General features: G+C 39.7%; 1 protein-coding gene across 1 annotated transcript in view; it reads right to left on the reverse strand.

The window, feature by feature from the left end:
• Positions 1-17,326, reverse strand: part of LOC128863897 (uncharacterized) — a 76,356-nt gene that overhangs the window by 24,471 nt on the left and 34,559 nt on the right. Inside the window, 11 exon segments of the mRNA XM_054103304.1 lie at positions 2,414-2,668; positions 4,113-4,347; positions 4,349-4,461; positions 5,677-7,253; positions 7,904-9,156; positions 9,543-9,806; positions 9,865-9,989; positions 10,068-10,164; positions 10,232-10,430; positions 10,491-10,691; positions 10,752-11,274. Coding sequence (XP_053959279.1) covers positions 2,414-2,668; positions 4,113-4,347; positions 4,349-4,461; positions 5,677-7,253; positions 7,904-9,156; positions 9,543-9,806; positions 9,865-9,989; positions 10,068-10,164; positions 10,232-10,430; positions 10,491-10,691; positions 10,752-11,089 — 4,657 coding nt within the window. The 5' untranslated portion in view covers positions 11,090-11,274.

Here is a 17,326-nt window from a genome sequence, read left to right on the forward strand (position 1 = left end):
AAACTAGTTTTACATCTTACAGGTCTATTCTAAACGCTACCAGATATCTAATTTGAAACACGCAAATTTTACTCACGTATCTTGTTACGCGTAACCTGCCGCATTGAAAATGCTCTGATCAGCATCAAACCTACCACAGCAAGTAGTGAAAATGTTTCTTTATGTGCCACGGATGAAAAACAAAATTGTGTGAGCAAATTCGGTTGCTACGTCACCGAGTACTTGGCAGCCGAATCCTGACCGCTCATTACACACGTTTTTTTTTCGTATATCACTAAACAAATCTTAGTTTTTTCGTAAACAAACCGCTTCGTGACCCCAGTTACTTCAGTCCATCAGCTGATTCTGTTAAATTCGCTGAGAGCCGGTTAACGGTCTGATCTTGGTCACACCTGCAAAAACCTTTTCACCATGGCTATGTGCCAAAAACAGGTTCACACCGAAATTATGAAGCTGCATATTTTTAAGGGTACACTTTATTAATTTCACAACTTTTGGAGGGCAATTTGTGCGACGAGGCCTATGAACAAAGTTTGATGTTGCATATTTAAAAATAGTTTCAGCCTTTCGATTCGCGAGAAAGCTGGAGATGTTTATTTTCAAAAATTGGCACTTGTATTTTTTTACCTGTAGCCACGGACCAACCGCAGTAAATCCCGCTTTCGTTGCACAATGCAGTTATGCATTGTCAAACAGAGTTTTTGCTAGCAGCGGTCATCGCTCGGCACGCAATGACGAACCGAGTTCAATTCGGCCATAAGCACAAAAGATCCTCAAGTCGAAGTGCAAACCTCCATTTTATTCAATCATTAATTTCGGCTTTGAAAGCCCTTTACATAAAAGCCAACTATAGACGCAGTCCGAAATAACATCAGCAGTGACGTGAATGCCACATGAAATGCCAGTGGTGACTAAATCAGCTGTTAACTGTTATTAAGCGCAGAATGCGAAATAGCGTTAATGGTCAGTTATCGGCGCAGCATAGATCCGTTATGCGCACAGGTAATGGTAAATGTTTGTTAGGAAATTAGATTTAGGTTAGGCGAACAATTAATCAGTTAGAGTTGAGTTGAGTCATTTGAGTTCAGTTGTTTGAAAATTTTAAGTTCCAATTTTTTTTTACAAATTTTCGAAATAACTTTTAACTTCCACTTTTAATTCTAACTCATACAGTTGGGAGTCACAGTTAAAACCAATTGTTAGTGTATCTAGACATACAGACATATGTACAGCAGGACGGGAGAGGCTCTTCTCTGTGAAGCAAACAACCAACCGGTAGGTTACATCAATTAGCTTTGGTCAAGAAGGAAAGCAACAAAAGGACATTAGGAACTAAAATATGTACATTGAACATTATTCGAAACAGCACAAACTCAATACAATAAACATCGGACAGATAGTCGGTATGTAAACAAATTCAAACTTAATGGCAACCCCTAATGACAAACAACCCAAAGGTGAGTAACTAAAAAGGTGATGTAAAAGTTATTAAAAATGACATTTCCGATTAAATTATAAATTACAAATATAAATTCTCGGAGCACAGTTAACATTTTCTTACATTAATCCAATTAGTTTTTAACTAAACTAAGAAACTAAGAATAATTTTATTCGTTACAATATTTGAAAATTTCTCTATTCCATTTTCCATGTTATTTTTGATGATCCAATACATTTTTCCGTGTTTGCGTGTGTATTTGTGAATTAGTGTAAACAAATGAGATTTATTTAATACTAAAATTACGCCAGTATGCTAAATGATGATTTTATAAGTAGTTAACAACTAGTTTCCATATAAAAACATAGAACTGCTTAATCTAAACCAATTTGTAAAACTAAAGGGCATTTAATTGCTAATTAGCGCTATTAATTGAATTTGAGATTATCCCAACTTATACAATCAAGCATTTTCTATTTCAAATTATTATTAGGCACCTTTTCGGCGCTTATTTGTAAAAAAAGAAGCGCTGTACATAATTTTCGCTTTGAAATCAAAACTTTATCTTTACTTTTTTTATTATTATTTTTTAAATATATTTCAATAAAAATAAAATATGTTCTGAATGCAACAAAAAAAAAAAACAAAAAATAAAATGTAGCAAACAAATTACGAGCGGCAATTATGAAACCCACAAAAAGCGGCAACTGGAATGCGTTCGCAAATACACTAAGCAAAAATGGAGTGTTACGCAGGCGCTCCTCCTAAATTTTGCTCAAAGTTCTTGCGAACGCATTTTGTGCAAAATGGCAACCAAATCTTGTAACATTTTTCTCCAAACAACATAACCACAAGCAATAGTGAAATGAGGTGAGAAAAGTCGTAGTAGAAGATGCACCCACCGGTAAGCCAAGTGCAATATGATAAGAATACTACCAATGCGTATGTAGCAACAACAGTGTGTGTGTCACTTACCCGAGTGTATGGTGTTGCGGGTGGTGTTCTGATAGGCGGCGCAATAGCCTTCGAAAACTCTCAAAACCAGCACATCCTCCTCGAAAGTCGGCTGCATTCGCTTGCCGCTGCAGTAACTGGCGAGCGCGTTGGCGCTACTGCTGCCGCTAGCGCCACCGCCACTACCGCTGCCTCCACTGCCGCTATGCGTCATTGCATTGAGCAGATTGGGGCGCAATGGTGGCGCTGGCCGCAGGTTCTTTATGCTCCAATTAGCTGTAAATAAAAATTTATTCGGTTAGCTAAACGAAAATGATCCAGATATTTTTAATAAACAAAACGACAAAATCTGTGCTAAAACTTCTAAAGACGCAAAAATGTTGCTATAAGGGTTCAGCAAGCCCAGCATCCAGCCCCCGTAATAATTTGGTGGGGAGTGTCTTGTAAAGGAGTTACATCTCTTCATTTCTGCGAAAAAAGGTGTTAAGACCAAGGAAAAAGTATACCAAGAGGATGTCCTAGAAGGCGTGGTGAAGTAGTTGAGCAGTTCTCTATTCAATGGAGAGCGTTAGATCTTCCAGCAAGATTCCGCTCCAGCCCATAAGGCAAAAACCACCCTGCAGCGGCTTAAAAACAATATTCCTGGGTTCATAGCCGCAGAAGATTGGCCGTTTGGAAGTCCAGATCTGATTCCCTTGGACTTCTGTTTGTGAACAGAATTGGAGAGCATAGCCTGTCGAAGACCTCACAGAAATTTGGAGAGTCTCGAACAATATTTGGTTCGAGCAGCGAAGTCAATAGCCATGGAACTTATGGTAGGACTAAGTAATATGAATTTCTTTCAGAAATGGATCGTGCGCAGCATTCATTGCATAGTTGAGGAGCGTTGGTTTGCTGTCAATCTTCGAAAACAAAAAAAATCATCAAAATTTACCTCTGAGGACGGTCTAAAAATGTTGTGAATGCCCTTAAACCCTAAAAATTTACAGAGTGGCGTGGTGGCAAAAAGAAAACGAGTTCCACTACTGACAATTTAATTGTGACTCTTGCCAAGAGGGATTCCTTGAAGTCACAAAAGGCCATTGCAACTAAAATCAGCAACGTAGTATCAGCGACTACTGTACGGCGTTGATTGCACAACTTGAACCTACCAGGCAGAATAGCTCGTAAAGTTCACAAGCAAATTTAAGGAAGTGGAAAAGTTTTGCTCTGGTGTGGACCAGAGGGTATGAAAAAATTGTATACCATACTTTGGAGCGTTGAAACAAAAATAAATTTATTTGGAAATGAGGCTGAGCGAAATGTTAGACGCGCTAAAAGACAAGAGTTTTGGTTGTTTTTATATAAAAAAAAAACAGCAATCAGAGTGGCGGCAACATAATGATTTGAAGATGATTCCCTTGGTATGGATTAGGAGCTATTCACCCAACCTAAACACCATTAAAAACTTTTGGGGCGATTTGAAGGAGCGAATCGGGAAGGAAACATTCAAAAATAAGTAGGAATTATGGCAAAAAATCAAAGAACTGTGGTATTTCACTCCCACAGAAACCTGCCGTTGGATTATCAATTCTATACCAAACCGAATTCAACAGTCATTAACCATCAGGGGGGACCCAGTAGTTATTGTTTAAACTTCGATAATTTAAACGGCAATTTTAATAAAATAAAATGATTTTTAAAAACGGTCTTCTGGTATTTATTGCGTACATAATTTTACCTTTTGTGTTTCCTATCCTTGCGTTTGTGGTTGCCGCCATGTTTCCCGCTGTTTGATGTTGATTCTTTGAAATACTGCTCGATGTCGGGGCTAAATTTGATTTGTGGCTTGGGGCCACCGGATGATTTGGTAGACTTTGTTGTGGTGGTGGAAGATGATGATGAGGTGGTGGAGGCTGAGTGTGCGTGTATTGATTGTAGCTTAAGTGGTGGTTGAACGACAGGCTCCGTTTGTGTTGTGACGGATGTGACATTGATGTTGCCATTGAAGCTCCTGCTGTTGCTGCCGCTAGGCTTTGGGAGTTTGTGCGTTGCGCCGCCAGCATGCTGAGATTCGCGGGTGGGGACATCTGAAAACAAACAGGCAAACAAAGTTTCGTTTCATAAAAGCGTAGACCTTGGCATGTATCAAAAAATGTGTTAGTCTTCAGAACTGTCCGTAGCAATCAATAGCAATAAACGATTAGAAACGAGTTGTGAAATAGCTTTAGTTAGTTTTTCTTTTTTTTTTTTGAATTTATGGTTGTTTCTGATTATTGAATTTTTGGTTTTTCTTTAGTTTTTTCACGGATGCAACCACTGTCACAGCTGAAGAAAAGCGCAAGCAAGCGAAACGAGAAAATGCGGAGGCGAAGTTGTGTACTATGGTGATGGAGATGTTTTTCTAGTTCCTTGAGATCCAAAAGATTACCAAAACACTTTTGTTTTAAGTTTCAGTCTTCATTATTTGTAGCTGTAGTTTTGTTTTTGTTTATTTGATGAATGATGATTTTGTAAGCAGATGATGTGAAATTGGACAAAAAGCAGAACAAACGCTCAAAAACAGTTAGGGTGTTACTCAAGGGATGGCCGTTGCTTTAAGACATCACTAGCGTTACTGAATTACTGAATTATTTGTGACACATAATTAGCATTTTAAAGGTGACCAGTAGTAGATACCTTTGATGTAGTGAACAAAAAAATTTTCGTTCAAAAATTAGGACTACTTTGAAAATTTGTATATAAAACAACCTTCGTAGCAGTTTTGTCGAGAGTGAATTTCAAAGTCCAATTTTGCATGCCTGAAAGTATGTAACTTAAATGGGGACTCGTTAAAATAGCATAAGTCTTCTCATAGGATGAGTTTTTCAGTGCAAGTTCACCAGTGGTGAGTTTTTAAATACGGTAACCCTATAAATTTTGACGTCGAAGTTGAATTTAGCTGGCAACTAAGGTAAAACTAGCACTGAAACGCTGACTTCTCGAACTACTTTTGAGTCAGGGCTGCTACACCCAAAGTTAGCTTTCGGAAGACGGCACACTTTTTGTAAACATTTTGCCGAATTGCAATAACGCTAGTGATACTTCATTACTCAATGGATCTGGGATTAGCCATTAGTGGAAAGCGCTCAATTTGCGCACAACTCAAATGCCAAACGGTAAGAACTCACAAACACTTGTTAAGTAACGTGCACACAATTGAATTCGCACAAGCGCCTCTAACGCCGTCCCTGCAACACCTGCCAAGCAGCCGGCGAGGCGTAAGCGACGGGCGAAGTACGAATGTGTCTATAAAAATTGCTTGCCTTCTACAACCGCAACAGCATTGGCAGAATTTGCATTTGCATGCGAAGAGTGTTGATCTACAGCCTTTTCACCAGACGCAACCTCATCATCGGCCATCAAAATAGAACCCATCGACTCGCCTCGCGCAATAAGTCCCTTGCAAATAGGGCAATCGAGCGAACTGGCAGGACTTGAAACCGTTGAAGTGCTGGTGGTGGTGGCAGTAACAGCGCCGCCATTGCTAAAAGACGCGTGACTTAAGCGCTCGCTGCCGGTTGCCGGTGTTGGTGGCGTATCTGCTGACTCGCCACTGCCTGCCGAACACAGTGGGCACTGTGTCATGGAGTTGGTTGTTGTGGTGTTCGTGTCGCATGGCGTGCCTGTACTAGATCTGCAGAAGCACACACATTCGCGACAAAGCGATGAATAAGCGGTGCCTTCACTGAATCCACTGCCGGCACCAGACACACAGCTGGAACACATCGAACAACGCGAATCCTTGCTTAGTTGTGGCGATTGTAACGCCTTGGCAATGCCACGCACAACCGCCGGTGGTAGTTTTTCCTTCTTCCACCAATGTGCGTACATGCCAGAACGAAACAACTGCCCATCTGTGGTGCTCGCCATCGCTGTTGAGTCCGTGTTATCGAGACTTGAGGAGAACTGCATATTTGGTTGGCTGCCGATCGTTAGCTGATGACTGGAGTTGGTTGCCACAGAGTCGATAGTCGCATTGCTGGTGGATATCTGCAGTTCAGCGGTAGTTATTGTTGAAATTGGCGCGCCATCCGTCGCTGTTGTGGCTAAGGGGAAAGAGTATTGATGATGCAGTCGTGGAAGTTGCGCGTCGCGTTCGACATTATCGACGACATCTTGAGGTGCTTCGGGTGTAAGGAATTTCGCGCGAAACATCCCGCAGACATCGAAACGCGTGAGATCAGTAATAGCATTGGAGTCGGAATTAGTTGACGCCGGCATTAGGAAGCCTTCCCCAACGTAGTAATTCCCGAATGGTACATCGTTGACAAGTGGTGGATCTGGCGAAGTGATCGTACAACTGCCAGCCATGCCAGAGTCGCTGGATCGTGGGCTGGGACATTCCGAGCTCTCGCAGCAACGGCATTTTGTGTCCGACGAACCGTTATTCTCCTTGCGCAATTGTTGCTGCTGGTGACGCATGCGCTCTGCTGGAATGTTGCGGTCCAAGTGATAATTTTTACTTCTGAAATTCTCGTTAGCTTGATTGCCATTGTGTCCACTCCTGGTAGGCTCCATTAGCGGTGCAGCGCCATCGACGACGTGATCATTGGACATTTGCACAAACTGGTAGCTGATGCAACGCCTGATTGAGTCAGGCCGTTTTTGTTTGCTGCTATCTGAACCGCCGCTAGAACGTTGCGGCTCAATATAAAGTTCGGTCGTGGACTGACTACTGGGTAAGGCAGCAGCGTTTACGCCGACTTGTGGCTGCTCTTTCGTTGCTGCAGTTTTTTTTCGTTGTTCCTGTTGATCGATGCTCCGAGCATTTTGCTCGAAAAGAAACTGTGGCTTAAACATTGAAGGTGGCGAAATGATGTCGTCAAATTCCTCCGCAATTCTACATACGGACAAAAATGGTACGTCAACATATTACTGGGGAAATGCAGCAGGAGACGAAGTGGTATACTTTACTCGCGGAAGCGTAAAACTCTGAATGAATGTGTAATTTAAAGTATTTATTTCCCACCTTACTAAGAGTTGGACGTTGCGATTCCAATTGAATATGGCATTTTTTTTCTTAAATACTTCGGCGAATAAAGTTATACCTCGACCCCCTGCAATTAATTTATGCGCCGAATGATCCCTAAAACAACGAAAATTCTCATAAATTATTTAAGCCAATATTATAAATTTCATGTGTCGAACTTCTCTACAAATTTGTGGCATGGATGCTATTCCATGCCGAAAGGCGCGCTTTAAAATTATTATTTTTTTTCTGTAAACATGAACCCTCTGTTTGGCACCTGTCCTTTTTTCGTCCTGTTCAAGTATCCTTTTTAAAAGGTTATGTCCATAAATCGATAGAAAATAAAATTTTAGAAAGCGACCTGGAAGCTCCAGTCGTTAGCTATAACGGAAATATGTTAAATTCATGTCCAAAGTCGAAAAAGTCTGTTTCAAAATCGTTCAAAAATTTGGTAACGCTTTGGCTTAAAAATTATGAAAATCTTCCTGAAGTGAAGGCACATTTTTATTGGTTTTACAAACGTTTGTCTATCCAAGCAGCTCTCGTCGAAATTATACAGCAACTCCGCCTGCAATTTGTCTGGGGCCATTAAACACTCAGCTGGCAAGTCTAAAGTACTGGAATGCGTAACATCATCGTCGTCATCGTCATCATCGTTGTCACTATAATTAAACTCGTCGGTGGCATTTTCGCTCGCGAAACTCTGCTGCTTCAGCGCATCCACACTCAAATTATGTGCCTCCTTACGATCTTGCCACGTTGGTACATAGACTGCAGTGTTCGAGCTACGATTGAAGCGATTGCCAACAAATAAATTCGGCATACTGTGGCGCTCTGCTGGCGAATCGGAATCGGAATCTTGGGCGGTAAGTTTGATTTTAGTTTCATCCGACATTTTGGCTAGATTCTCGCAAGCCACATACGCGCCGCCTAGTCTTTCACAAAAAACAGAGGAGCTGTGCGAAGTTTGAGACGCTTGGTGAAGCAAGCTTTTCGGCAGGTCTGCACTCTCCTCGGATAACTCCTCCACACAACTCGTAATGCCGCCACTACAACTCAGATCCAGGTGCGCAGTTGTGGTATGAATGACAACACTGTCCGTGGATTTGCGCACCAACGCTTGCATTGCTCTCGAGCCGATTACCAGCGATTCCTTTTGCAAAGCGGCCGGCCCGGCAGAGTGCCGCGCGCAATCATCGGTGCTATCCGAATCCAATTTTATTAGATTTATAGATGAACAATGCCGTTCCTTGTGCCGTGTAGTTTGGACGTCGTTGGTCAACGCAGTATTTTTCGAATCATACGCATTCGCGTGGAACTTAACGTATTCGAAGGGATTTGAATCACAGTCAGTATATTTTTCATAATCATCGTCCTCATCGCACTCATCACTCTCGGAATCGGTAGGCAATTCAAAAGCATCCTGTCGTTCCAGTTCTGAACGTTCTGAGCAGTTGGAGTAGTCCATTTCTTGCTGAGTAGATTTTTTCATTTTCGCCGAAGACTTGTGAGCACGTTTCTTACGCATGGGAATTCGCTTTAAGTCAATGCTTTGCCGCGCTTGCGGGTAGAGCAGCATTTTCACTAAAGTACTTCTTAGTCGGCCCGCCTTGACTAGTTTGGCAAAATGCGCGCTTAGGTTAGCATAGGGTGCGGTGGGCGGGTAGTTACTCGGAGGCAATGTTATGCGATATGGTTTGCATGGAGGAGCAGCGTAGTACGCGCAGAGCGAGAAACGTGTACTATAACCACGCGGATCTAAAATATGAGGGTTCTGCGACGTGGTTTCAGTTGATTTCGTGCGTTTGCATTGGTTTTACGTTTGTTGTTAATTTTGAGTTTGAATTTAAATTGATGTTATTTATTTAGAAATTATGTTTAACATTTTTTTGTAAGAACGTTGAATAAATTTGTCAATATAAAAAAATGTAAGTAAAAAATTTCATTAAATACTTCAATATATGCAATAGGTATTTAAAAACTAACCTCAAACTCACTTTTAATTGCTTTATTTATTTAAAACCCATACTTTTTTTATAACCGATTGACTTTGATTTTCAAGATCGAGTATTTGGTAGTATAAACAATGAGAAACAACAAGTTTAAAAGAGTTTGAGGCCAAAATGTACGCAACTTTATACGTTTTTTTGGTGAACTTACATGTGGTGGTGGTTGAGGCGCTTGCCCACTACTCCCGCCGCCGCTTATCGATGCATTGCTCAAATTACTTAATTGACGCTTAATGCCAATGGGAACCGAGGGATTCGCCGACGTTAAGAGCTCAACCCATCTGCTCGCCTCGTTGGGACCTTGGCACACAGCAATGATACGTTCGATTAAGGGTCCACTTATTTCAAAGGCATTTTTCACTGTCTCGCTGTCTTCTAAACGATTCACAATAATACCAGTTAGAGGCAGTTTTCCCTTTAGAAAAAAATGTATTTACCATTAAATAAAATCGCTTTTAAATCAACAAAATTACCTCGTATATAAAGGCACTCATTCTTTGGCTAACACTGAGTATCAGCAAAGTTTGTGGGAAAAGCACAAAATAGCGATCTCGGTGGTCAGGCCCAACAGCAACACTTCCCATGTGTATTATGTCACCTGTGATTTTCAGAAGTTAAAATTTTAGTTAGAAAACGTAGATTTCAAGTATTTGCATTAATTTACAGTGCTTTGTACCTAAAGAACTGAGCTCTTGTCCCTGCCAGCCGCGCACTGGCCCCGTTAACACCTGCAGTTCGAGCTCCTTTTGGCGTCGCGTTGCTGAACAAGCCGCCTATGTAAGTGTGAAAAAGAAAATAAAAACGGTTTATGACGACTGCAGTAGTTTTATGGTAGATTACCGCGATGTCCTTGTAAACAGCGACACTTCGTTGTGTATCACCCCGATCCGGATGGCTGCTCTCCATATGCCGCTCTAGTTCCTGCAGCATGGCAGAGTACTTATCGAGTCGACGAAAAGGTTTCGACAGACCCGTCGTTAAGACCAAGAGACCAGGTGAGGCGGCACCTTGCCGCTCCATATACTTCTCCAATTCATCTCTGAAAAATTAAATGAATAAATGCATGCGGAACTTTTGTTGGATGCCACGTTCAACTCACTTGTGTTTATCGAGTATGACAATCGCCTTCGGATGGGCTGCGCAATAGGCTTGGTGCACCTGTTTCATCTGCGGTGCCTTCGTTAGAAATAACTTCCCAACCCGATCATTGCACTCCTCCATCTGCTTGAGTAGTTCTTCGTGTGTTTTCACAATTTCGACAAAATTGCACATCAACTGGGCATACTCATCAGCGTTGAGTCTAAAAATCAATAAGTAATTAGTTTATATTTTATTTTATTTTTTTGGGTTTTCGTTTTACATTTGCGTCTGCTGCAGTGGTTCGAGAAAGTTCTCCAGAAGGCCTTGTATCTCGGCGACATGCGCACGTTCTGAGTCGAGCAGATCTTTCAGCACAACCGAACGATATTCCTGTATCTCTTCTGGTGGCCGTATCGTTTCTGTGAGTGGCAACGGTGCCTTATATTCGTTAACATAGTTGCTGGGGAACCAGCCAGTCTTATCGTTGAGTGTGCCCTCCCACCAGCCACCCTCTTCGCGCTGTGTAACTGTGATGAGGTCGCCTTTCTTGAAGCAGAGTTCATCGTTGTTGCCGCCCTTGAAGGAATACTCTGCTTGAACGATGAGTGGTTGCGACATATTGCTGCCGATGTAAACGCTTGCTCTATGGCCCTTTTGCTGCAATAGCGTTTGCCGCTGCTATCGAAGCCAGTTCAGTGTGATGTAAGGCGTATACGTCGACTTGGAGTGCACAACTTTGAGTTCGAATCAATTCGTTAGCGTAGGCGTGGATGGCGGCTTTTTTACGCGCCGAGTAGTTGAAACTGCAAATGAGAAGAAGTAGATGAGGTTATGTTATAGTGTGTAAAAGGAACGAAATATATGGTGCATACAAATTGAGCGTGAAATTCATTTAATGTATCAATGGCCTTTTGTGCTGAATGGCAAATCGCATTAAGCGTTGTGAAGCTTTAATGCTTTCAAAAACATGATAAAAGAACATAAAATCCGTCTACGCAAATTTCGCCGATTCACCCCCATTCAAAGAATTCCATTCAATTTCCAACGTTTTCGCAAAAAATGCGCATTCCTCTTAAATAATAAAAAAATAATATTAATATGAGCGCACAAATTTTCTACCCATGTTTCTTGCACTCTTCGTAAGTTCATACATACAGTAAGCGTCAAAAAAAGTGTACACCAAATATTGATAAGATTTAACTATTTATTTTATAATTTACATTATTTTTTTCTAGTAGTGATATTATATTATGAACTATACTACAACAAAAACCATACAAAGTAAAGTCTCGAACTTTGTATAAAATTTGTCAAAATTCGTCAAATTTTCATCACAACTTTTCAGACAAATTTCGAATATGCACTGCACTGCAAGTTTCAAGTGATTCAAAAATATAGTTGGTTTTTGACAATTTTTTCTACTGGCAGTGTTGGGTGTTTTCTTCTATACAAAAAAATACACAAGAACGTAAAAAAAATTCTCAAAAATCACTGTGATTTTTAATCTATTTGAAACTTGCACTTTTTTAATTTTTTAATTTTTATGAAAATTGCCGAATTTTTTCAAATTTTGTACAAAGTTCGATACATTGCTTTATGTGGTTTTTCTTGTAGTATGAACTATATTTTTATAAAAAAAAATGTTTAATCACAAAATAAATAAATAGTCAAAACTTACAAATATGTGGTGTACACTTTCTTTTGACCTTGATGTATGCACATCCACAGTTTAGGTATGTATGTATGTATATTTATCGTGTCCACATCATATTGGAAAATAAGAAAAAATTCCAAGGTTGTCAAGGTCGACGCGACGCAGTCAGCTAGCATTTTGGGGCACTCAAAAATGTGGTATTGCATTAATGGGGCATTCGTGCCGTTCATAAATTTTTCGCACATCGATAAAAAGCACGATCTAATTTCAAAATTATAATAGGAAGCGATTGGAATTCCGTCAGTCTTTAAAATTTGCTGATTAAAAGTTTAATTGAATTCTTTGAAAATTATTCAAAAAGAGTTAGCAGAAATTTCAAGTCAATATTTATTGGTGATTTCTTAAAAATATTAAAGACTGTACACTTTTTGTTCCGAAATATTTTCGAAAAAGGAAGAAATATATTACCTATTAAAGGGATGAAACAATATTGTGTAAAACCGTGGCAACTTTTATAGCTGAGTCATAGATGCCAAGTTCTTTTAATATTTCTTACCTCGAGACTAGGGATTTAAAATATGTGAATAAAGATTAGTAATTTGGAAGTTTTTTTAAGAGATTTTACTTTATCATTATAACTACTTTTTTCATTTCTGTCTTCTAGTGTTTCGTTTTTTAATATAAATTATTCAAAATAATTTTCTTTACGTGTGGGCAGAATGCGAGTTCTACAGCTATGATGATGCAAGGTCACTGACCGACCTCAAAACAAAAATATAACTTTTTTCTGTGTTACTTTCGAACTGCTGCATGGTGGGGCAACTACCGAAATCCCACAGTTCCGACGCAGCAAACATTTGCTGCACAACTATTGGCACTGCAGAGTTTCCGAAAAGCTTTTCCTTTTCAGCAAAGACAAGTGATACGTAGTGGGCAAATCACCAAACCTGTCAAAATACTGCAATCAGGACAGCTACGAGATGCCTCCTAATGTCCCCCTGAAATACCTTCACAATGAGGCTTCCATTCTCCGGGTGAAGGAGGACAGCAAAATGTTCAGTGGGCATTTTCTACTGTAATGCTACGTCGCTTCAACTACACTGAAGAGATGGGAGCAAAACACAGCTACAACTACTGGTCCGGACAGTATACAAACAGACATTAAACGACATCCATCGGGAGACTCTTACCACCTTCCTGAATTCCCAACCCCCGAATGCCGTTATCGGAGTCCAACCACCGACCACCGACCCAATTACGTGTAGTAGGTGAAACTCCTACTTATCCAGAATCGAACTCGACATACCCAATATATGTCCATCATGTGATGCCTTCACCACACAACATTAACCATCTTTTCACATATTCTCCCAACCCCACTCACCTAACACCCCTCTCCCTTAGGACCCAACGGGTTGAAACAGCACGTTTCCTGGCCTACCGTTAGATGAGTCAGACGAAGACGATTTTGCACAGCCACTTTTGTGGCCGTATTTGCTCAAGTTCATAATTTTAATTTAATTATCGAAGCCTCGCGATCAATTTTTTAATTTTTAGGACGCTCCTAATGCTGGGTAAATATTTGTCAGCGAAAAATAATTTGAGCAAATGTACAGAAAATTAGAAAAAAATACAGAAGCGATGCACAAGACTACATGTGTCTATATGTATGTATGTCCCAATGGCTGTATGAACATCTGAAAATAAGTATAATTATTATATGTACGGCCGTGTGTGTGCATACTGAAATAAAAGAATTTATATTCGGGTTTTGAGTAAAATACTTTTTGAGATAATTTTCGAACGACACACGCAACAATGAAAATAGGATGGAAATTCCAAAGCACTTTGTCATTGGATGCTGCCCAAATGCAAGCACACAATTTTGCATAGAAACAAACTGGCATTTTGAGAGCGAGATTAAGCCCGAAAATATGTTCATAGGTGCAGAGCAAATATGCACTTTTCATTTTTTTATAAAATTTTTCTCCCGAAATTCGAGATTATAAAATAGTCTTTGGTTGTAAATATAATTTTTTCCGTAAAGCTCTGTAATTTCTGATTATTAAGTAAACAAAATGGGCGCCGGCTAAGAAAAGAGGTTTGTAACCATGATTCTAATACAGTTTTTGTTAGATATTATTAATTATGCATTCATATTACAGAAAAAAACGTGTGTCCATAGGCGCTTTGGCCTGTTATTGCTTATTGTAAAATGTAATATAGAATTTTTTATTAATTTTCATCAAAAGTATCTTAGAGATATCTTAACTGGATCAAAATCGGCCTCTCATCGAAAAGATACGAATTGTTTTCGTTATTTCAAAAATATCATTTCTCAAGATACATTTTTAAGGGGACAGATACCTGTTCCGAATTTTTTTTTTTTTTCATAAAATATTAATATAAAAATCTTAATGAATATGTCAAAAAATTTTTAGAACGTAAATTTAAGTATTTCTTATATTATAGATCGTCAACCGTGACGACTCTATTCTTTGCTTTCGAGCGCTGGGAGAGGTACAGGGTGGCTGATGAAAGCCGCTACCAAAAAAAAATTGAATAACTTTTTTTCTTTTTAAGTTATCTTTTCCATTTTTGTTTTAATTTGCAGATTGATCTTTAAAATTTATTAAAATGGATAACTGGGACACGCAAACAAGAATTTGGATAGTCCGCCGCTATCACGCACTGGAGTCCGTAGTTTTGGTACAGAGAGAGTACAGGCGGATGTTTGGCGGCGATCCCCCGAGCAGATGGATCATAATGAGACTGGTGAATAATTTTGCTGAGCAAGGAACAGTCGCAAGAAGGCCTTATCATCGAAACCCACCAGTTCGGACGGAGGAAACGATCGCTGCTGTAGCTGCAGCTATACAAAGCAATCCAAGGGTTTCAACAAGAAGCTTATCTGCTCAACTTGGTGTCAGCCGACAGTCTTTGCAAACAATAATGCACAAAGATTTAGACTTATTTCCCTACAAAATTCAAATGGTTAACAAACTGAATGCAGCAGACTTGCCGATTCGCTTGGAATTTTGCCAGAAGATCCTGCAAATGGTGGAAGAAGACCAAAACATGTTAAACTGCCTTTTCATGTCTGATGAGGCCCATTTCGATTTAAACGGCAATGTGAACAAACAAAATTGTCGAATATGGAGTACTTCTAACCCACAGATACTCCACGAGACGGAATTGCATCCTCTTCACGTGACAGTGTGGTGTGCGGTTTCTTCACGCTGTATTGTCGGGCCTTATTTTTTTGAAGAAAATGGTCACACCGTTACGGTTACTGGAGACCGTTATTTGAAAATGCTGAAAGAATTTTTCTATCCAGAACTACGCCGAAAGAGAATTCCTTTCAACTCTGTGTGGTTTCAACAAGATGGGGCAACGTCTCACATAGCCCATCTCTGCATTGGCCAAGATGGGGGTTCCGGTGCTTCCCCACCCTCCCTACAGCCCAGACCTGTCCCCTCCGGACTTCTTCTTGTTCCCGCGCCTAAAAAGAAAGCTGAAGGGGAGGCGTTTCGACTCCATCGAGGCGATCCAAAAAACTGTGACAGCCGAATTGAACGCGATTCCGGGGGATGAGTTTAAAAAATGTTTCCTGCAGTGGAAGAACCGCTACCAGCGGTGGGTTGACGCTCAAGGGTCCTATTTTGAAGAATATTAGTTGTATAAGCCAAAGGGTTTAATAAAACTGTTAAAAAAAATAAGGCTCATTACTTTTCAATCAAACCCTGTAGTTATGTTGTACTCAAACTTTAGACGCGTTTTTCTCAAAACTGTATTTTTCGAATTGGCGTACTCGATAACTCAAAAAGTTATTGACCGATCTCCTTCAAATTTTGCACACATCTGTTTTATGATATTACTTTCTATGTTTATCAAGTTTTTGAAAATGTTTAGAAAAAATAATTTTTTCGAAGCAAAAATAGTAGGAAAATTCGCCCCAATTCATTTTTTTTAAATCATTTTATTCCGCGAATTTTTTTTCCATTTATTGTTGATTCATATAGAAATTATGACATTAATAATTGACATATTTGGTTTTTTGTATTCAGGTCACTGACGCCGATGCTACAATGCCCGCCGATTGAGAAGCCCCGCTGCGATCTTCCTGTACATCCGCCATTTTAAATGATTAAAATGAAAAAAAAAATTGAAACTATTTTAATGTATAAATAAACTGTATGCCAATTTTGAAAAAAATATGTTGACTTCTTCATTTTAAATGATTTTAATGATAATCAAGGAGAATATGGCCGTCCCTTTAAGAACTGAAACTCGTAGAATCGTAATCTCATGTTGATAGCAATAACGGGAAAAAGTCAACGTGATGGCAATGTTTATTCTGCTACAACAACAACTTATTTCTATGCATCAACTCATTTCATTATTCAGCACCAAAGAGGAAATATAAGCAAAAACCTGGATTCAATCATCTGCTTAAAAAAATTTTAATTTTAACGAAACGCATTCTGAACATCTCTGTCTTAAGCGGCAATATTAATGATTTCTATTGGCGCACATATTTGAATAATATACTTTATCTCTTAAAAATCAAACTCCCGTTTTGAGGCGGCACGCCCACCTTAAATAAGGCCAAAACTTCGATTGACAACTTCAGAAATTGCACGCGTGGTCCACTATCACCAGTGAATTGAATTCCATGATCCACAAAACATTTCAATATTTTTAAAAGCTGCATCCTTTGTTGTCAAACTTATTTGCTTTGAGATATTGATTTTCCACCGGCATTCCTCGTTCCTATCAAGAATCACGTGTAGGTTTTTTTTTTTTTTTTTTTTTTTTTTTGTTTACGAAAGGGGAATCTTTCATAGTTACCGTCAACTTAGACGGCATGCACGATTCATACTAGGGTACACCTCATTCGGGACCACGCACAGTCAGTAATTTTCATACTGTCTGGACTTGCGAAACAGTACACCTACGTACTAAACCCTGAACCAATAAACGCCACCACAATCCCTTCAGGCGATAACAGCAACAACAGCTAAAGCTCCTTTGCCATCATCAGCTCATCACTCAGGTTGACAGCAAAGACGCAGACAGGGCGCAATCTCGACGCTACATTTATTATTTATTAATAACCCACACAAATACGAATTCATTTCAATTGCATTCATATATGGATAGATATACACTCCGTTTCACACTCACATCACCACCTTTGA

Source organism: Anastrepha ludens, chromosome 5 (genome assembly GCF_028408465.1).
Source record: "Anastrepha ludens isolate Willacy chromosome 5, idAnaLude1.1, whole genome shotgun sequence".
Taxonomy (NCBI): Eukaryota; Metazoa; Arthropoda; class Insecta; order Diptera; family Tephritidae; genus Anastrepha; species Anastrepha ludens.